The sequence below is a fragment of the Chaetura pelagica genome, unplaced genomic scaffold, assembly GCF_000747805.2.
Source record: "Chaetura pelagica isolate M959 unplaced genomic scaffold, ChaPel_1.0 scaffold153, whole genome shotgun sequence".
Classification (NCBI taxonomy): Eukaryota; Metazoa; Chordata; class Aves; order Apodiformes; family Apodidae; genus Chaetura; species Chaetura pelagica.
In genome coordinates this window covers 408,936-431,469 of record NW_009952707.1, presented here as the reverse complement: position 1 = coordinate 431,469, position 22,534 = coordinate 408,936, and the positions used below count along the sequence as shown (strand labels likewise).

The 22,534-nt window shown below is 40.8% G+C and overlaps 1 protein-coding gene across 1 annotated transcript in view; it reads left to right on the top strand.

The window, feature by feature from the left end:
* Positions 1-18,289, top strand: part of TEAD1 (TEA domain family member 1 (SV40 transcriptional enhancer factor)) — a 101,405-nt gene extending 83,116 nt beyond the window's left edge. The window contains exons 10-13 of the mRNA XM_009994261.1: positions 4,508-4,681; positions 16,006-16,146; positions 16,611-16,763; positions 17,700-18,289. Of these exons, the coding sequence (XP_009992563.1) occupies positions 4,508-4,681; positions 16,006-16,146; positions 16,611-16,763; positions 17,700-17,813 (582 nt within the window). The 3' untranslated portion in view covers positions 17,814-18,289. The remainder of the gene's footprint in view (positions 1-4,507; positions 4,682-16,005; positions 16,147-16,610; positions 16,764-17,699) is intronic.
* The last annotated feature ends 4,245 nt before the right edge of the window (positions 18,290-22,534 follow it).

The window sequence follows — 22,534 nt, the reverse complement described above, 5'->3', positions numbered from 1 at the left end:
CAGCAGGAAAATAAAGATTGTCAGATTTACAAGATAGAGTGAGACAGCAGAGCTGAGGCTGGGAAGGAGAACAGGTTAGAGCCACACACAGACTAGTGCTTGTTTCTGAATCAGTCCAGCTCACCTGGCTCCTTTTTCCTCCAAAAGCACAGCTGCTGCACAAGCAGAGGGACATTTTGAAAACATGGATTGGACTGGTCTCTGGAGATACAGACGGAATCACTGCACAGTGACAGGCACTTGAGCAGTGCTGTTTTCTCTCCTTTCAGTGAAAGCTCAGGCTGCCCCACCTGCCTCCCACTCACCTGTCCCTCTGAGCTGTGGTGGCAGTCCTTGTGACCTTCAGCACAGAATATATTTGGGTCCAAACAGGGCCAAGAAGCTGCCCCAATGGGCAGAAGCAGTTAGGCAGCAGGTTCCCCAGTAGCTTTATGTGCCCATCTTGCCTGCACCATGAGCTTAAGACAGTTGTTTTCCCTGCCATCTGCATCTTGGCCACTACTGTTTAATAAAAAATTTGGTCCCATACAAGCTTGTTAAGACTTGGTGTTGGCTCCACAGGTGTGGGGAAGCACAAGAATGTGGCAGAGAGAGCTGTAGCAATTTGCTACTCTGCATTTCATGGACCGGAAAGACTGTTGCCTCAGATTATAAGTGCAAAATTGGTGAGGAGCTGTTACAAATACATATACTGGCTGATAAAACAAATGTAGGTGATTTGTCTTTGTTCTGCACCAGCTTAAATGCTTGCATCCCCTGCCATTGGCAATTTGTCTTGGTTCTTTGAAATTCCTAAGTGGATTATAATTTTTCTTGTGGTCTTATTTGACAACAGTCATATTTCATGGCTTTACTGCATTCTTTGGATACTTAGAATAGTTTTTAAGGAAAGGAGCTCAGTAAGAGGCGGCCATCTCCAGGGCATGTTGTGTAATGCAGATGCTGAAGACGTAGCTGAAAGTGTTCTTTGTATTTTTATGTAGTTTTTATCCTCAGAAAATACAGGATTTGACCTATGATGGTTTACAGCATTTAAAGCACATTATTATCCCAGTGCTGGATGCAAATCCTTTTCATGCTGTAGCATAAGTAAATTCCTCAGCACCTAATGTATTTCAGTAACTCTGGAATACTCAATCTAAATTAACAGTGAATCCTCAATATAATGAGGATGTTTTTAAGCTTTTCAGACACTACTGATATACAGGCATAAAACTTAGCTTCTTTGCTTTCATCTATGCATAAATTCCAGTTGTGGAATATGTTTGTATTAAAAAGGGATAATTTCAGTATCCATTTACCCTGCCTCAAATATGGTATTATCACTTGTTCATAGAAATATGCCATATCTAATTAGGTTAGTAATGATTGTACTTAGCATAGGAATTGCAACAACATAAGGAGAAAACAATCACACATTGCAATATCAAAATAAACATTTCTGTCCTAAGAATGTATTGTCAGGTGATGTCATACCATCTGTCCTGCTGTACCACTCAGAAATTTTGCTGCAGCAGCATCTGGTACTTTGGCGAGCTCTGCAGACAACTGTGGTAGCTTTACAGCTGCCTTGAACGTTGCTTTTATATTTAAACAGTTATAAGATTTCATGTTCCATGTTCCTATAAATGTGTTTGCTTTTACTGAAGTTTGGATACTGACCAATATGTATATTTTCCTGGTTTGCACAGTAAGGTACAGAGTGTGAATTGTCTTGGGAATTTGCAGTTGCCAGACTGTAAAATGCAAATCTCCCTTCCTCCTTCACTCCACAGCCACCTTTGGGCCTGGGAGAGAGACCCCCCCTTTTGGGGAGGACACTTTCCTGGGCACAGGAAAGTGTTAGCCCTCAGTTTCATTCCTATAAAAATGTGGTCATTTGTACAATGTGGAACAAGTCCAGCAGAGAGGACTAAGAGGAAAATCCCAAAATAAAGAATACTAATGGTCGCTAATGGTGGGGTTGGATTTTCGAGCCCTTATCTGAACAAAAGGGAGCAGAGAGATGCTTTGGGGCACATCCCCAGGCAATGCACAACTGCTGGACACTGCTAGGAAGGCTACAGGAGTGCTGGGGGAAGGGGAGATGTTTTAGTTTAGTTTTTTAGAGGAGGCCGAAGTGCTTACCTCTGCTGGGGTGTTCTCATCATTCTGCTTCAAAAATAGAGATGCTCACCTGATCATGTAGCCACTTTTGGTGACCTGGCCTATGCCCCGTCCTCCTGCACTTCCACCCTGGTAGCTTAGGAAAGCAACAGGAGCAGGTTTCCAGGGTCCCTTTCTTGCATTCCTGGCAGTTCCCAGGGGTATAGGGTGCTGATACATTTTACTGAGATCTGAGTTTTTCAGTTAGCAGCAAGATATGTAAGAAATGTTCAGCATGACCTTCAGTTATTTACCCGTAGTACTGCAAGCTAAATATGTGGCAACAGTGTCAAAAAAATACCCAAACCAACAACCCAGAAGCTGGAGCCGTGGTGCTTTCTCATATTATTTTTGCATTTTTTGTTGTGTCATGTGGAAATGTCTCCTTAGTCCACTTCTGCCACTGCTGTGCAAAACAACATGCTAAATCTGACCGTGGACACTGTTCTGGTCATCACTCATGGCTGCCAAGCAGGGCAGTGGTTTCCTGCATTGTGTGTAAATAAATGATCAGTGTGCAGGCCCGGCCAGTGCTGGGGGAGGACTCGCTGGCACCAGCCATGGGCACAGTCACTCCTGCTCACATGCATGGGGCTCCCCACCAGCCATTTATTTCTCTGCCATGCCTATTTTCCTCTTCAACACAGAAACAGCCTCTTTGGATCAGCTCTGCCTCTTTTGGGCTCCACATACACTAACTAAAGGCTGGGCAAGTTTTCCACTTGTGCACAGAAGAAGTTGGGGTAGCATTATTTTGAAAGACTGCAAGGAAAATCCATGGAACGAGTGCTCTCAGACTTGGATTTGCATGTGCAAACAACTTAATAAAGTGTTACACTTTCCTTTTTCCTTCCACAAAATTTAAAAAAAAAAAAAAAAAAAGTAGAAGCCTGAAAAAGCATGGAACATATTTCACTTTTGGCCCTATACCCAGATGAGTGTTCTCTGATTCTAAATTCATATTTTGCTGTGCTAGATTATTTAAAAATAGATTTCAGTTTAATTTCCTAAGTGCAGAAATCTAGCCAGTCCATTTCCTTTTCCCCAGAGTTTTGGACATCTGCTAGGGAAAACTCCACTTACACCCAAGGAAGGCTCTAAGTGGATGTCTGATTAATTTAGATTTGTCATTTCAATTTGTTCATTCGTCAGGTATATTGTAAACAAAAGAGCTTAAATGAGGTCTGCTTTGGGGTTTTAAATATTTTATTTGTGCTCAGCTTTTGGGAATTGCCCCTTATAGACAGCATCTGTTCGATATGACAGGGTTTCCTAGTGTTCATTGACTGCATATCAGCTTTCCTTTAATTGAGTTAGCAAAAGGTTTTGTGATCTGCATGGTTAAAAACTCCAGTGTTTAATTCTGTCACTCTCTAGCTCTTTCAGGCTGCTCAGACAACACTGTGAGCTGCTGCTGGAGTAGTGGAGGGTCTTTGGGCTTGTCCTTCCACTTTCATTTCACGTGCTGGAAGTTGCTTTCATCCTGGAGAAACAGCAGTCCCTCAAAGGCCATATTGGACTCAGTAGGGGCTGCTGTGGACTTCACAGAACCAAGGATTTCCCCCAGGCAGAAAGAGGTTGCTGAGGTGTTTCCTGTGATTATAATGAGGTGTGATGGAATGAAGTTAAGAAATAGAAAATTGAAGCTTGAACGTCTTTTGGCAGACGTGGTCATCTATAGAGCTAAACTGGCTCCTGAGGGAAGTGGTGAAAGTGGTGAAAGTTCTTTAATACTACATGGGTCAAAACACTGGAGGACAAACAATGAGAACCACTTCTATAGTAACAGCAACACAGAGTAACTGGCCTTCTCTTTATTGTCATTCTGAGTTAAAAGACAATCCCTTCTATTCCTTTTAGTTAAGGGACACTAGGATATGCTATTGATAGAGTCTGAGGTTTTTTAATAGACAAGCAGGAGGTGTGTATGTGTGGGCTGTGTGGCACTAGTAGAAGTTCAGGCTCTGAGGACACGTGACATTAAAAGGCATAGTTCAAAGAGGCACAAATAGGCTTTCCTGGTGAGCATATGCATCTTGCTGTACTCTGCCAAGGGCTCCTTGTCCCCGTGCTGCTGCTGGGTCTTGCAGTGTAAATTGCTCCCTTGAAGATGACCATGTTTTGTGGTTGGCAGTAGGGACACAGGTTTTTTGATGTTGACCCTTGCTCACAAGGGGCTCCAGTGCAATCACTAAGCTGTTCATGGAAGTCATACTGCAGAAAATCCCAGTCCCAGGAGTAATGTGGGAGTCATTTAATCCGTCCAAGCGCGCTACCCTCTGCAGGAGCACAGGCAGACCTGTGCCTTAATAAACCTCTGTTCTTTTTGTACAGTACTGACTTTCCTCTTCCTTTCTTGCAGTACAATAAACACCTCTTCGTGCACATTGGACACGCTAACCATTCTTACAGTGACCCGCTGCTTGAATCAGTGGACATTCGTCAGATCTATGACAAATTTCCTGAAAAGAAGGGCGGTCTAAAGGAACTGTTTGGGAAGGGGCCCCAAAACGCTTTCTTCCTCGTAAAATTCTGGGTGAGTAAGACCTGACAATGGAGAACCTCTCTTGTTGATAAGGCCTGTGTGTAGTATTTAGCACCCTTCGGGTTGCTTGTGAAAATTTCTTCTGTCATCATTTAGAAGTGCGAAGCTGTATATCCTCCAGGTAGGACGCTGGCCCAGAGCCACTCTTGTTGACAGCTCCACAAGAAGTCTGTGTTGCAGGGAACATGCAAAGGCAGATGCCTGCCCCAGCTGTGCTTGACACAGCTGCTGGGCAGGAGCCAACAGGTAAGGAGAGCCCCAGAGCCCTCGGTTGCAAATGGGGAGCTGCCATCTAGTGGTCCAAGGGAAAACGGGGGAGCACAGGCGTGGAGACTGCTTTGTGGTGGTTCAGAAAGGGTTGAACTCCTGCCAAATGCAAATAGTACAACTATCAGTCCTACAATCAGTCCACACTTATGCAGATAGGACCAAGCAGGATTTGAACCCAGTATGCAGCAGGATGACTGTGAGCCAGGGAGTGTTCTGGGGTTTTTCTTAAACATTGGTTGCCAGAGCACATCTGCTTTCCCCTTGCCTTGTTGTTAGTCAGCTGTGGGACTCTGCTCCAAAAGTTACATCTGTTCTTATCAGCAGAGAGCAATAGTGGAAAAAGAATCTGAGTGGAAGGCTGAGATATTGTAAATTGATCTAGTTTTGATACATTTCATTAATAGAGCAGACTTTTCTTACTTTCTGTACAAAATCTCATGTTGGTGATGCTATAGGTTCATCCAAAAGGATCATCAAATCTCCAGGCTGGACCTTATGCTTACACCAAAGCTTTTTCATTACTTTGTTGTGGTGTTTTTTTGTGCAATACTCCTTTTCATAGCAATGGTTATCATCTACACATTTAAAATTTGTCCTTTAAAACACAGGTGAAGGGGCATACTCAGGGTCTGATTACAGGGTGGACAAGTTGATGCTGAAACTAGAAAAGATTGATCTGGAATCACCACTTATTATCAGATTTCCTGGTGTTTATTGCTTTCAATTAAAGTTTATCTGTGTGACCTGAAATATTCCACCTTGTACATATCCCAGACCATATCTTGCCAAGAGTTTCTGTCGCACCAGATTTGCAACTGGAAACTGGGAATGAGGGAGGCTTTTTTCTCAAATGTGGGTGTAGAAGGGATAAACCACCGAGCAGGAACTGTACTGGACTGCAGAAGAAATCCATTGAGTAATTCATGGGGCTTAAAGCTGGGCTTGGGAGCTGTAGACCAAGCATTTGAGGGCTGTCTGAACAAAGACAGGAGCAGGAGAAAGCAGAGAACTGGGAGCTGAAACACAGCAGGTACTAGAAACCTGTAAAAGGCAGGTGAGAATGGAAGGTCAGAAAGAGGAAGGCAGAGGGAAGAAGGAAAATCTGGGATAAGGACCTTGTGGGCAAACATAAGGCTGCAGGCACACAGCAGAGGCAGGTATGTAAGAGGTGGGAACAGGACAAGTGTAAAGGCAGAAGAAATCTGGCTGCAGAGGAATAGAGCTTGGAGGCCAAGGGCCTGTCACCACTAAATACGTTTCTTTGCAAAATTTGGGCTTGAACGGAGGACCGTCATCTCACCAATAACTTCCCATAATATATTATGCTTGTGAAACCTGCTGGCAAAATGAGTGTCACCTCACTTGCCTGTTGGCAGTTGCCACAGAGAATGACAAGCCTCAGACTTTATATTAGACATAGAAGCAGCAGGGGTTTGTGATACGGTCATTGGTGCATGTGTAGTGTGTGTTCTGCTTTGCTGGGTGTGCTTAATATTCAAAGTTGCATCTAAAGTTAGTAGAGATCTGCTTTGGATCACTAAGGTCTGTGTTGTTCCCATGACTTTGAAAACTCAACTGCCAGCCTTCTCTGCTTGATCTATGAGCCACACACATCTCTAACACTCTTACCTCAGTTCCCCAGCTGTAACATGGGGGTGATACTGTCCCTCCACCTCAGTTGGTCACTAAGAAATCCAACTCATGCCTGTTTTTAAAGTATCAAGATAATGCCATGAGGAAAACCTTTGCAAAATTGGTAATTCTGTGTTCAGCTTGTTTTAAGTGGCATGCAGGAAACAGGGGCTTGGCTACACCAAATAATGACAATGAAATGGGTGTTCAGAGGATGAGTGTGCAGTCATGTAGCTAAAGATTGTATCATGATGCAGTTCAGCAGTCAGGATGTGCAGGCAACTTCAATCCAACATTTCCTAACCTCACTGCCTTCCAACATAATGGTGTTTTAATGCAATTTTGTGTTGTATTAATGTAGAGATTAGAAAAAAACATACAGTGCTAACATCCTTCTGAGTTCTACATTTAAAATATGGTGAGAATGCCTTGCTGAACCATGACCTTCAAACAGGTCAGTGGATTTTCTCTCTCATTGGGTGAATGAGGCAGAGGGAAGTGCCAGGGGCAGTGTTTGGATGTAGCAAGAGTCACGATGAATGCCCTTCTAGGAATAATCTTCACACCAGTGCTCCTCAGCTAGAAATATGGGTAGAAAAAACATAAGATGACTGTGTAATTAGTTGTGAGAATTATATCCTAAACTGTCAGCTCACTAGCTTTAATTTATTTCACACCAATAGGACATTTCTTCAGAAAAAAAGGGCGTTGTTCCCATTTTTATATGGAGTGTTGAGAAACTGTTCTAAACAGTCCCATATTACCAGTGTAAAGCTGGAAAAGGTTGCAGACAATATTTTGGACCCTATTAATAATTTCAAGTTTATTAATATGAAAATAGATTAACTTTTGTATTCTTGTTCTTCTTTTCTAAATTCAGTATCCACTTCTGAATCATTATCCACTCTCTCCTTATTACTCATTACCTTCTCCTACTCTGAAAGTTCAACTTTTTCTAGGTTCTGTTCATGTTGTCAGCTTATTGCTTGCTTACAATACTCTCTCTCACCCTTTCTATAACCGTTTCCCCCATCTCATCCTTTCTGTTGTGTTCTCTCTTTATCATCATTTAACCATCAATAGTCTGCTTAGCGCTGTACGCTACTAAGTGCACCCCAGAATCAGTGTCCTGTGACAGTCCATATTTTGGTGGAATTTTATTTTAATGTGAGTAAAAGAAGATTATGAGTTTGTGTTGGGCAAAAAAGTACAAAAAAGCACTGCAAGGAGAATCAACAAAAGAAAACCAGGGACTAGGAGTGAAAGGAGTCAAGGGAACTCGGGGGAGGAAAGCAGGCAGGTGTTGTGGCATGTGGAAGCTTGAAAGTGAAGGTGAGGATTTGATGCCAGAAGGGATGGTGAGCCTGTAAACACATTTAAAGAGAAGTCATCATGTTGCTGGAGGCAGAAAAATGGGTATTTTGTCTAGACATTAAATCTAGTGTGGAAAGAAAGGATAGGAAACTGGAATACCAGAGACAAGCACTTGCTTTGAGGATGATTAAGGCAGAAAGCAGCTTAGCTCTGGTGGCTGGAAAGAGTATTCCTCTTGCTCTTTCCCATCTAGTTCTGCTTGAGGCTTCTCAGCAGTGTGGTTTTCCCTGGAATAGAGAAGGTTTGATTACAAAAAGTGGGAGGGAAAGGTCTGAGATCTTGCAAGAAGACATTTGGTAATTGTGGAGCTGACTTTGCAAAGCATCACAGGTATGGAGTACAAAGCCAAATGTTGCTTTGCTTTGCAGAGGTTTATGGGTTTGTACAGATTCTATCTCCTGTGAAGTACAGCCTGATGCTGGGAATAGATGAGCTTCCAGCCTCAGTCCCAATAACACGTGTGGACATCGCACTTTTGCACCTCTTCCTACCTAGCAGTGCAGGAGGTATAAGGAAGAGGCTTCTCCTTTTACAGTACCTCAAACAACCAAACTTACAGCCCTGCAAAGTGATTTCCATCTCCTTATCTTAGACCTTGAATGCAGAAACTCTTTTCTGCTGCTTATTCCCAGGTAGCCACAGAGAATCAGAGAGTTCAAGGAAGTCACCCCAGAGACAGGCTTTTACAGTAATAGAAGGATCTTTACTTGGTATGTTTTGCACTGAGCACAATTAATAAATAAGGGACAACATAGTAATGATATGGCACAGGAAATCTGTGTGACAATGATATGAAACTGGAGATTACAGAGATATAAAATTAAAAAAAAAAAAACTTTCAGATGAATATAAAAGTTTGTTGCTAGAATAGTAATGAGGAATTCCAACAAGGCTGCAGAATATCCGCAGGTGGAACCTTTCCCTGGATGCAGGTTGAGTGCACAATCCTGCTTCTGTTACCTTAGTCATTAACAAAATGAGCCAAATCTACATAAAACAATCAGTTATGATTCATATCATCTATCCTTAATCTGAGTAAGGTCAACATACCTGCTGATGAGTTTGTACTTGAACTCTTTTTGTGACTTGAGAAAAGCCCCAAAGTGCTCAGGTCTTTGAAGTTCTGATTAACCTGTCTAAAAGCTAAGTCAACACATGTTGCCTCTAGCAATTTCTTTTATTGGTTGAAGTTTTACTCATATTGATACCTAATGCTATCCCGCTGACTACTCACTACTCTTCAATTATCTAATAGTAAATAATACACTTGGGCCTCCTGAAATAATTAGAACTAAATTATAGATCAGACCTCCAACTTCACCCCAAAATGTCTGCCTAAAACATTGCTGGCCTTGCCTTCTTGGTCCCTGGTGGTGACTACCCAGCTCTCTGCCACGCCTGGGTCTCCACTTTCTCTTGCAGAAAGTTGGCAGTGTGTTTGTCCCACTCACACCACCTCCCTTTTGAATCCAGTATCTCTCAGGCATATCTCCAATACCTTCCTTTTTACTCTTCTATTACAAGCACATACATCTCCATTGACTCTGGCAAGGAAATTGCTTCAGGAAGGCACAACACATTATCTCCCTTTCTGCCCTTGCTAGCTTTGCTAGTTCTGTCACTTGCTCCTGTCTAGAGCTAGTTCATCTGGCAAATGTTTTTCACTACTAGGACCACCTTTGACATTAATTCAGCAGTGCAGTGCGTTCCTGTCCCCTGGACAAAATCGTCTGGTTTAGCTAGTGATCCTGAGACGGGGATTCTTTCTTGGTTTGACTTCTCTGCATAACCTACAGTATCATGCAGTGGGTCTGTGCCTCTCTTGGGGTCCTTAGTGCTGGTGTAAACCCACCTTGCAATAATGTGGCCATGGGTTTTGTGTCTCTGGCATTGCCAGACACTCTGTGCCAAGCCAAAACTCTGACTTCTTCCGCTGGAGGAGCAGTTATGGGAAGCAAATATATCTGAAAGGAGGAGGGATGTTTTCTAACTAGTGGCAGAAGGAAAAAAAAACAGCTGATATAAATTAATAGTGAGCTGTCAGGCTTTTTACTAATCTGATACACTGGCTTAATTTTTAATGTTTGCAGTAGCTTGAACTATTCTTCAAGCTGAGGAAAGCTTAGTCAGAGCTCAGTGCAACTCTGAAATAAAGACCCAAACTCATCTGAAGATGCATGGATGATATTAACTGATGTTTAAAATGAATGCCTCTATTTGTAGGAATCTGCAATGCAAACTAGGAGTTTTAGAAAGTAATGCATATTATAATTAGGGCAAGCTTTTAAAGATGCTTTGAAGTCCTAAACATTTTTGAAATTCAAATGTGGGGTAGAAATAAAGGAATCTACACAATAAAGGGGCATTAAATTATGTCCCCCAAAATTTCACTGTTTTATAGATGTAAATATATGCCATAATTAGTGGTAAGTAACATGAGGAGGATGGTTAAGTTTATTCCTATTCTTATTCAAAACAGCTGTGGCATGAAAAATAATGCTCCTTCTCTTTGTGATACACTGGAACAAACAATTTACCCATGTAATCAGTGTTCAGAAATGGCTTGTGCCTGTGGTCTCCTCCCACCCCCTCCTGAATGTATCCTCATGTGCCTCCAGCCGTCTTAAAAGGTGCAGAGATTCTTTGTGCCCTTCATTCACACTCGCACAATTGTGGCTACTGCCTTATTTTTAGTTTTGTTGGTTTTTTTTTAATTTCTATTTTTGGGATTTATATTGCACAGCCTAGAATCTGGGGTTTCCCTCCACACACACGTACACCCGCCAGCTCTGACTGGCAGATCATCTGCAACTGACAAATGGGATCCGTGATGTGAATGGGTCTATGGCCAGCATGCAAATGTATGCAAAACAAATGAGATATGGAAGAGAACAGCAATCCATTTTCTTTTCCCCATCGCAACCCTCTGGGCACAGGGAGCTCACGTGGTGCTTGTGGAGGACCCCTTCACAAATCGCTGCAAGGGCATTAGCGCTGGAGGCGGGATAATGAGTGGAAGGGCCAGAGCAGCTGGGAAGCTGGAGCAGCTTGGCCTGTCCATCACCAGCCCAACCATGTGGCAGACCTGGATGCAATTCCTGAGCTGCGGCACAACGCGCAGTGAAACGTGCCAATGACCCAGATGCTCCTGTTGGAAAAAATTGCTTCACCATTTGGAATCTCTGCTCTTTGATCACGCTTTGGAGAGGAGGAGGGGAGGGATGATGCAGTCATATGAGTAACACACCTCCCTGCAGTCAGCAGTTGTTAAAACCTATGTGTTGTTAATAAGTGACCTTATGTGCTTAATGTTAACTACTGAATGCCAGTGTAAATTGTTCTGGCCCTCCCCAAATCCCACTGTTTCCAGTAGGTGCTGTTTTCCTTCTCAGCAGGAAGGATTCAGACTCTTCTCAGCAATTTTTGCTGGAGTTGCTTTTTTGTTAGCCAAAGCTGTTATTATTACACAAACGCTCTACCCTCTGCCCCCTGCCTTTAGCAGAGAGCCTGAGAGCTATTCTGAAGTGAATGTGAAGAATAATTAATTTATATTTTTACCCTCTATTTTGGTTGCAGCCACCTCTGTTTTGGTGTTTGCTCTGGCACATGGGCAGAGGCTTCTCAGTGCAGCATGTGAAAAGCTTGGTGCTTTTAATATGTAATGTTTTCAGTGTTACCCATTGTCAAGCTATGCTTTATTAATGAATTAATCATGTCCTTACACAACTACTGTAGTTAGGGTGCCAGAAAGCTGAGTGCCTCTCATGCCTCCAAATGCATTCACCTAATAATGAATCTCAACTCTCAGAAATAAATCAAAATTAGAATTTTACTCTTGAAAGTAGAAAAAAACAATATTCCATTTGTGGTTTTAAGTTGTTGGGTTTTTTCCCTAGATTGTATTGATCTTGTATTTTAAAATTCAGTGAGTAAATGAACTCTTGGTCATCACAGGTGATCATAACATGCAATTTTAAATGCCATAATATTTGAAAGAATGCTGATATTTTTAAAATAGCCATTCAAAAGGTTATTTAGCTGTTGCTTAGCTGCTCCAATAGCCCTCACCAACCCTAATTCCTGGAGCCCTGGATCAGAGCATAGTTGCATGAGAAGCTGTACAGAAGGTAAAGGTGGTTTACAGTCCAGGAAGCCTTGCAATCTGAGTCTGAAATGCAAGAGAACAGCTAGAGACAAGAGTACCAAGGAAATAATGAGACAAGGCTGGTTGCAGCATGAGAGGCTGCAAGCACAGCCCTCCAGAAGCTTGACTGTTGTCACATTTTTCACAGGGATCATTGGAAAAGGAAATTATACAAAGAGGGTTAATTGAGGTTAATAAGATAAATCTCTGTATTTCAATTTTGCTATTGTTATATTTATCTAGTTTTACCTCCTCTGTAATATAGGCAGTGAACTTCACTAAGTAATGTCTGCCTGTGGACAATAAGCCTACTTGAACTAGAGCGTCCCTGTTAGTTGGATATTTAGCTTGGTTAAAAAAGATCCCCAGTAATGGTGATTCCACCACGTGAAAATCGCATTGCCATCAGGGTTACCAGTCTCTGCCTTGTTTCTCATTTAGCTTTTGCATAGCTTTAACTTTCTATCTTTTAATGTCCTTTTCTGCAAGATTTAATCTATCAGAAGACTCTTCCCCATGTAGCAACTTGTAGGCTATGACAAAGTCATGGAAAAACTTCCCTTGGAAAAAGTAAGTAGATGGAGTTTCATTAGTCATTCACTACAAAGGATGTTTTCCAGACCTGAAATCATTCCTGTAACTCTTTTCTGAACACTTTCCAATTTTCCAACATCCTTTCTAAAATGTAGACACAAAAACTGGAATCAATACTGTAGTAAGGAGCCTGCTAAAACTGAATACCAGTGTAACACATCACCTTATTCCTGCTCAAAGCTACACCTCCAACTCTTATAGCCACAGGAGTGCCCATTTTTAGTACAGCTTTCTTCTTTTAATTTGGGTTTTTGTTTTGGTTTGTTTTTTTTTAAGTTTCATAACCTTTTGGCAGAGGGACAACCCCTGAATTTTAACTGTGACCCACTTTTGTCAGTTTTAAAAAATACAATTTTTCCTTCAGGAGTGTGTGTGGATGAACTCCTTACTATGTAAGCCAGAACAATAGAATTATCAAGTCTCTCACCATCATTTTTAACCCAAGTTTTGTATTTGCCAGAAGTGACAGTCGTTCCTTCTTTCCTGAAGGAACTCAGCATGGAGCAAATCTTTCAACACCTGCTTCAGAAAACTCCCTTCTCATGACAATCCCCTCTTTGCAATGCTGTGCACTCCTTCCCACTGCTCATGTACTTGGCCTCTAATGAAAAAATCTGAAGCAAGACTGAGGGGCAAGATCTGTTATATTATGTGAGAAAAGACAGAATTCTTTCAGTATTAAAAGAGGCTTTGGTGACACTGTCATTTAAGAGTATTTGCTACTGCCAACTCTTGGGATTTTTATGTTGGTGTTAGACTTTTTTGGAGGACTCTTACAGCTTCAGCTCTCAGCAGTTTGTAATTAGTTGAACATGCAAACTGGTGTTTAAAAGGAAAATTCAGTCTTTCCTTTAAAACACTTCAATTGTGTGCTGTTCTAAAAAAAAATTTAAATCTAATAGCAAGTAGAGCAAATAAAGGTAATTCACATCTATATTACCATCATGGGACTTTTGTAACAATGTTCTGATTGCACAAGAGTAAATCATAACATTTGAGTGATAATTTCAAACATTCCTCATTCAAACATCAGGACTCCAGCCTGTATTTTTTGTGTACACAGGACTCCTGGTGATTTCAGCAAGAGTTAGAAGAGCTGTGGGAGTGATCAACAGGGTGCCAGATGGCCACATGTGTTACTTTTCCAGGTTGAATATCAGCATGTAAATACAACTGTTAGATTTTTTTTCTTCCAGTGGGCTTCAAAATCAGAAGACAGCAGATTAAATGTTAGTCTCATTTTTTAACTCTATAAGCAGTTGCTACTGCAGCTTGAAATGTAAGGTCTGTGCAGCTGACCCTTTTGACAACATGAAATTGTGAGAAGTGTTTTAGTTATGATTTCTTAAATATTTTGTCCATATATGAAAGGAAAAAAAAGTTTTTATAGTAAAATTTTAATTGTGGTAGCAGCACGAATAACCATTTTTTAAGATATTACTACTGTTCTTGTTGTTGTTTACAACAGTGCAATTGTTTTATCAGAAATCTCTGCTCCCCAGAAATTCCAGTGGAGCAGCTGTGGCCCGGCTGATGGCTGCTACAGTTGGTCATGTTTAGCTGTTTGCCATCTTCCGATTGCAAGCCAGCTGTGGTGGCAAATTGCTTATTTACTATTAGCTCAGAACAATTTCTTACAGCTCCCTGTGAGCACACTGCTTTAGATGTACATTAAACATTAACTGCTGACCTCATGCAAAACATGTGCAAGAAACAAGGTGTAAGAGCGATAGGGTTTCTTTCTGTTATGCAAAATACGTGACTATAGGGCTGTTTGTGTTACTGTGTGTAAACCTCAGGAGACCTACCCACTGATTAATTTACCAAAGCCAGCCTGAAGTAATCTTAGACCTATGTCTTCTCTGTACCACAAACTAGCTCAGTATGTGCCATTATCAGCATATTGCCTCAGAATGTTGTACCACAAGTAAGGACTGTAGACACTAAGTGGAATTAATGAGTTGTTGCCTAGTTAAAAATTAAATAGCAGTTACAAATTACCTGAACTATAGTGAAGGCAGGATTATAAATGTTCCACACTAACTAGTAAATAAACATACCTGTAAACTAGGATTTTTAAATGTCTCAAGGTAGACATGAATGCATCTGTTCTGTTACATTTCTATATTAGCAATAAAAACAAGCAGAGCTAGACAAGCAAGTGAAACAGCTGCAAAAGTGCATTTCTCTGCTAAAATGCTTGTCTCAGAATAAGTTAAAAATTCAGACGGTTCTTAGATGTTACACTGCAGTAGCTGATCAGCTATTTCCACATGAAAAGAAAACCCTGCCCACTCTCTCCTTGGGCACCAAAGATGTCAGCAGAACTAATGCCTGAATCAACAAATCCAGCTGTGGATACCCCGAGACTCTGCCTGTGTCCATATTAGTGCTCTTTTAAGTTGAGGGCTTTTGAAAATGGATTCATGATGACAAAGAGCACAGTGGCAGAACAGCTTCAGTGCTGCTGGGGAGGCTGGATTCAGCATGTGACCTGTGCTGTTGCTTTATAGCCAAATTAATCATGCTGTGCACACGACTGGGATTTGAATGTAAATAATTAAAGGTAGCACTGTTCCTCACTTGATTCTGCAAGTCTCAGTCTCTGCTGCTAGATGTCAAAGGCAGCTGGGCAGTTATTGAGGCTGCAGAGAAATACCAAAAGGCATCAAATACTTCCAGTAGTATTTTACTGGTGTGTCAGGCAGGGCTCAGGGCACACACATCACATGGGGAGCCTGTGAGTTGTGTCATGCAGCTCCATGGAGGCAGGTATTTTGCTGAATCAGGGCCATAGGCCTTGACAGAGTCTTATCAGAGATTGATTCCTATGTTGTGCAGCTGTTTCCATTTGCCATGAGGATTTCATTGCTTTAAGAAAGGAATAGAAGGAAGTGAGCGATGGCAATGATGGTGTCCCAGGAGCAGGATGGCTTGGTTGCACTGGAGGCAACAGGGCCAGTTCCCTCCAGAGGAGTCGGCTCTGGAGCCAGGCTCCTCACAGGTGATCATACCCTTTGCTCCAGGGAATTCATGAGCTGCCAGAGAAGAACATCACCTGTAGCCCAGTGAAATACTGGGTTGTAGTTTGTAGTTTGAAGTTTGGAAAAATTGTCACTTCCCTATGGTTTTTACTGCAACAATTAGGCAGGTACTTTCCTGACCGACTGTTGCTGTTGTCACCATAAAAATTGCCCCCCGCTTATTTCTGAAAAGAAGCGTGAGGTAATTGCAGCTTATTCTACTGACACTGTCAAAACGAAAAATAAAATCTTCAATATCTATTAATTTTTCCCAACAGGCTGACCTAAACTGCAACATTCAAGATGATACAGGAGCATTTTACGGCGTCACTAGTCAGTATGAGAGCTCAGAAAACATGACAATCACCTGTTCCACCAAAGTCTGCTCATTTGGAAAGCAAGTAGTAGAAAAAGTAGAGGTGGGTGTTGTGATGGGCTGTGTGGGGTGATTCTCTGGTTCCCTTTCATTTTAATTCAGCTTTTCTCTCTCTTGTCTTTACTCTCATCTGTCTTTTTCTTCCTTCCTCTAATTCTTCCTGAAAGAGTATTTTCCTGCCCAGCCATGTTTGTGTTTATTTTAAATCACCACGTGAATGGTGACACTACATTAAGTAAAACTCTGTTGGTTTGGAGACCCTCCTCCACCCTGCCTGTGGTACCTTTTGGTGGAGAACCTGCAGCTGACATCAGCTGGCAGGAGAGACCTGAAGCAAAAATGCTTTTGCTCCTATTTCCAAGTAGGGATTGGGGGGGCTGTGTGTCTTGAGAGCCACCTTCTCATTTTTCTGTCTACACAGAGAAAGAAAAACAACAGATTGAGTATACACTTTATTGCTGTTTCTGAATTATCTTATTCTAGATGTTCTCTTACTATTTTTTTTAGACTGAATATGCAAGGTTTGAGAATGGCCGATTTGTGTACAGAATAAATCGCTCCCCAATGTGTGAATATATGATCAACTTCATACACAAGCTGAAGCATTTACCAGAGAAATACATGATGAACAGTGTGTTGGAAAACTTCACTATTTTATTGGTACGGGCTCCCTTTTTATTTTTCTATTTCTAAAATACTCTCAGGCTTTGTGTGCCTTGCTGAATTTGTAATATTTAAAACCAGTTTCCAAATCCCTTAGTCATGTTGCTTAGTAAACAAATCATCCCATTGACTTCAGAGTAATACTCTTGGAATTGTGCACTATGGACGCTAAGGATGAAAAGGCTGAGCTGGCTGAGAACATGAAGAAACATCTTTGTTATTTTTCCAAAAATTCAGCTTACTTCTCTTTTTTCATGCGAGTCTCTATTTGGTGTTTGTAGCATGCCTGAAGCAGTAATTTTGAAGCATCCCATTCATCTGACACAATCTCACTGAGATGCCAGTTATAATACTGCAAGCGTCAGTAGTGTTAATTAGTTGTTGGGCCAGGAAAGCCTGCAGTAATGGGTACACCCAACAGGTGAGCTGAAGCCTGAGGAATGGTGCACGTAGTGGCCTTTAGGCCAGTTTCATCCAGTTACCCAGCTTGCTTTCACTGTGGCTTTGCAGTGGCACCTCAGCCAAGCCCTGCAGCTGCCACCACAGGACTTGGGGGCATGGTAGGGCTGTGAGCACAGGCAGGGCTGTGAGCACAGGTAGGCCTGTGAGCACAGAGCCATGTGCACCTGCTCAGCTGCCTTCTGGCAGGGCCTCAGGTTGCGGAATGCTGAGCCAAGACCACATGATGGCAGCTCATGGTCAAGTGGCCAGGGTGGAATGGAGCTCAGTGCCCTCCACTAGGAGCTACAGCCCCCACACCTCAGCTCCAGAGCTCAGTCATGGAGGCCAGGTTAAATTGCCAAAGAAAGGGCACACATATTTAAGTCACTCACATCTAAAGGTTGTCTTGATTTAAATCAGTCCTTTCTTGTTACAGCCCTGGTGCTTCCAAGTTTGTAATATACTGTCTACCTCTTCTTCCCCTTCAAATAGGTTGTAACAAACAGGGATACACAAGAAACCCTGCTCTGCATGGCTTGTGTATTTGAAGTGTCGAACAGCGAACATGGAGCACAGCATCACATCTACAGGCTTGTAAAGGACTGAGCAGTTATTTATATATACACTTCATTTCACTTCTTTATCAAAACACAGACTGTAAACGTCAACACTAAGTGGCAGTGCCTCTGGCCCAACTTTCACTCACATTTTTCTAAATCCTGTTTTAGTGAAGTCATTTTTAATGTGTTCATATATAATTGTAGCTGTGAAATTCTGGTACAGTTGTAAAAATTATTTCTAAAACTAAGTGTTCTTCAAATTTGTAAACCACAGTTCTTTGGGAAGACTGTATTTAAGAACCTAATGCCTCTGTCTGTGGAGGCCTATTTTTAATTCTGATAGAAAAATGTATGACAGAGCATTTGCCATGGGGAAAAACTGACAGCATTTTAAAGAATTTATTTTGGTTCTTTTCCAACATAAAATACTTGTTTTACAATGCAAGTAAAATTGAAATTAATCTTTAGCTGTAACTGTAAATGAGTACACAAAGTTGATAATCTTTATGAAATTATCTTTGTAACTAATTAGGGTGGAAAATATGGACTAATGTAATTCACTAAATTATTTTTTAAAATGAAACATTTTTTCTGTTTGAAACCAAATGAAAAAGCCTTAAGAAATGCCTGACAGAAACAGATGGGCCCTGAAATTAGGCAAATTTTGTATTTTTTTCTCAATGCTAAAACTAATCTTCTAATCCATTAAACTTTCAAACAGGTATTGCAGAGAAAGAAAACATCATCCCTTATCCCTAACATATCTAGTGTATTTTAAAAGAGTATAAAGTTGTATTGTACTAATATGAAAAATTGATTATTTAATGAAAAAGATGGCTCATTTTGCAATAAGTAGGTAAATACTGAAGATTTAGACTCGCATTTTATGTAGTCTTGTGTGTGCAGTTCTATTTTATATGGACAGCTATGTTTTCTAATGAGCAAAAAACTTGCAACTCTGAAATTAACAGATGAATGGAAACAACTGACATTGCAACAGCACTGAGTAATTTGTAAACTGAAAGCAAAACACTAACGTGTTTGGAAGAAGAATACGTACACCTCTGAAAGGATCAACAGCTTTAATATCTCTGAGATGCTAGAAAATCACAACCAACATCAGGCAAAGAAGACTGGAAACTGGAGATTTTTTAAATATTTTTTTTCTCCCTTTCCTCTTTCTCATGGTGCTCTTACGCCTCTCCCAGTTGTCTCTCCAGTTCCGACTGGCGAAGACCTGATCTGAAACAAACGCATACGTACCACGTGGGGTCTGATGGCCTTTTGCATCCAGATGTGGTAGCATTCATCCTTCTGATATATTCAGGGAAGACTCCAGGAAGTGAAGTACAGCTGGAGATATTTTAATACTGTAAGGATTCAAACCATGGATGTGGGTGTGAGTGATTGTCTAAGGTACACACATATGAGAGAAATAGTCTCTTTCCCCCTGGCTGCACCGGAGAGTGTTGCTCAGTCTCTCTGCTGCTGCTGCACACCCAGCACTGCCCCACAGTTGCCCGAGCAGCAGTTGTTCCAGCAGGTGCTGGGCCGGCAGCAGGTTCTCACTGAAAACATTTGTCTGGAAGGCTGAGGGCTGCCGAGCCAAGCACAAGCCACCTTAAAGATCAATCATGAGGTATTAGCAAAGAGCGTTCCTGGGAAGATCTTCTGCAGTCCTGAATCCAAGAAATTACCATGAGCAGGTCCCTCCTCTCTGCCCGTTACCCATGTGTGCCTATGCACAATTGAAATCTAGAATTCTCTCCCAAGCACAGTACTGTAGTCTTCAAAAAAGCCAGTCTTAATTTCTGGATATTACATTTCTGCATAGTACCTGCTGTTAGACTTGCCCATTGTTGAACTACCAGAGTAGAATATAGTCCAGCTGAGGTGGCAGGTTGTCGTACATCCAGATCAGAGCAGGTTCATCCCTTAACACTGGTGGAGAGTCAGGTTAGGGCATGTTAGATAGATCAGCGAGGAGAAGGAAGGCTGCTTGAATCCTTAGCCTGCCTCTGATCTAACTCTTGTTGGTGGATGATTGCTGTGATGTCTAGCTGTTACCTGCTTGTGGATATTAGGGCTGATGATCTTTGGGTTTATATTGCATGAACTGAACAGAGAAATATGTCCGTGGCAAGGTCTCTTTTAACACTCATTTTTTAACACTAACAATCAGGAAAAGCCCTGCATTGTAACAGCCTAACGGTAGCCCTTTATTCTAAGCACTTGGTGTTACAAGTCAAACACTACTTTTTTTTTTATTTTGTTCTAAACTTGTCTTTTACTTAGGGTTTGAATTGTGGGTTTGGTGGTTTTATTTATTTTTTTTTTTAAATAACAAGCAAACTCTTTGAGGCATATAAAGTATCTAAGTCAAATTGCAAAACCAGGTACAGGTTTTTTCATAGCATCTGGCACACTACATATGCCATCACTATAGGGTATAAAAAGTCACAATGTTTATTGGTGTTCACGTATGTAATAGTAGGGAAAATACTTCCATTGTCTTTTCTTTATGCTTCTGTAAATGATCCATACCCTGTATATGTTAATTCTTAAAAGCCTTAATCCTTCAACTGTTTAGTGTGGGGTGTGTAGTCCAACAGGCTGCCTGTAAACTGTGAGCTCTTTTGTAAGCTGGAAGTACTTATCTTGTTACTGTTACTTTTTTGTAGGGACCTTTTAATTGAGAGCTGCCAAAGCATTACAATATGCAGTGCCTTAGCATTATATTAGAAGTACCTTTAGCCTCTTAACATAAATATTATATATTGTTTTATTAATTGGTTCCATTTTTTAAAATATCTGTATTTTTTTCCCACAGAAACAGTCTTTGACTGCTTGGTCTAAACCAACCTTCTGTACTAGTCAGTCCCATTACTGCGCAGTTAAATGTCTATACCAAAAGGAAAGGTTATGGATTCTTAGTTCTCCTTGAAAAGTGAATTGTATTAATAAATGCTGCCTTTTTAAATTTCATGACCAAATAATTAATTGTGACTCTTCTGCACTCTAGCATGAAAGTGCCTTTGGTTTGAAATTCCAGCTTAGAAAAGTGCTGCCATAATAATGACAATTTGTAGAGAGACCAAAAATATTTCGTTATCACCGTAATGCCTTTGGTTTATTGGAATAAGTTGAATCTACAGGCCTCTATTCACAAAAGAGCACCATTTATAGCAAAGTAATTTCGCTAATGATCAACCTGCTGAAGAATAACCTACTGTTTGCCATTTCTGACAGCACTGCAAACCAGCAACTGATTTGTCTGTGATATAAAAATGAAAACAATTCACATTTATATTATCTTCATCCAGTTGAGCATCTGCATAATGAGAGACCTATATACTGCAGAATTTCAGACAGTGGACAAAAGTGACTTTATTGTTCTCCTTTAATAATATTTCAGTATCTGTGAAGATTTATTTTTTTTTTAGACAGAAGATTTTGTTTACAAAGTTGGCCTTGCTGAAAGTCAGGTGCAAAAAACAAGATGAAAATGGAGAAAAGACACTAGCTAGGGTAAATGCAATCGTGAGTTTTTAAGCATTGAAATGTTGAGTGTGAGCATTGTGGATGAAGGTGCTGTTAGAGGAACTCTGGCCAGCACGATTCAAAACACAGGGTTGTTCTGTTTTGTTTTTCTCCCGGATGATGTCTTGGAAAAAAAAAAAAAAGAAGGAAAAAAAAAAAAAGACCAAAAAAAAGAAGACAAATTAGCTCCTCTTATAAACGTGTCTGTATTTGATACCTTCTGTGAAAGGGGGCCATACTATACACTGCAACTAAAGCTGATGGGAAGAGGAGCAAGATTTTAAGAAAACAATGTTAGAAAGAACAAATATCAGCAAAACCAAAAGCTGTCAGAGGGATTATATAGTTGTGAATACAATTTTTAACTTGATTTTTAAAGTATTTGATGAAAACTAAGATTAACTTTTTATATAGAGAAATATTGTGACACTATGTGGTAAATATTGTGATAATTCAAGTTCCCTGTCTCTAAAATATTATTTTTTTTATTCCTTCAAGGTCTAAATCTCACTTACCTCTATAAGACAAGTAATCCTATTGAACTCAATGAGACTGAGGTAGGGCAAAGACACTTTTGCCCCACAAGTAGAACATATATTTTTGGTTATTACCAAATGTTTCAGCTGTGCTAGTAAGTATTTGTGAAAAACTACACTTCTGTCTCATTAAAATATTAAAATAAGCATTATGGTACCATTTGGGGCTGTTAAAAATTACTACTAACAAATGTAGTTTTACTTACTTGAATCCCAAAAGGATTTTATTTAGGTACTGCACCACTATTTTGAAGGAATTGCAGATATAATGCCTGTTTCTCATTTTCCCTTTCTACCCACAGCTATAGCTCATTACATTTGGCAGTAGCTGCTTCCGTTAAAACCTCCAGGGTTTAGGCTATTTGAAATAATGAAGGGTGTACATTGATGTTGAATGTAAGTAACTGGCCAGTTCAAGGCAGATACAACATTTGACATACTAATCCATATCTATTTATTTTTCCACTGCAAGTCCTAGGGCATACTTGCTTTCTGAAGCAGTTCCCCTTATACTTTTCCTGGGTCACTCGATCAGTCAGACTGAGAAACCTTCTGTCTGCCCTTTTCTGGACACGTACCCGGTCGCACAGCAGATGTGTGGGATAGAGTCTGGTTTTGTGCTTTTCTCAGGATGATCTCTTTTCCCCCTCTCTCATAACGAGATGTTTAGTGTGTGTCCCCTAGAAAAAAA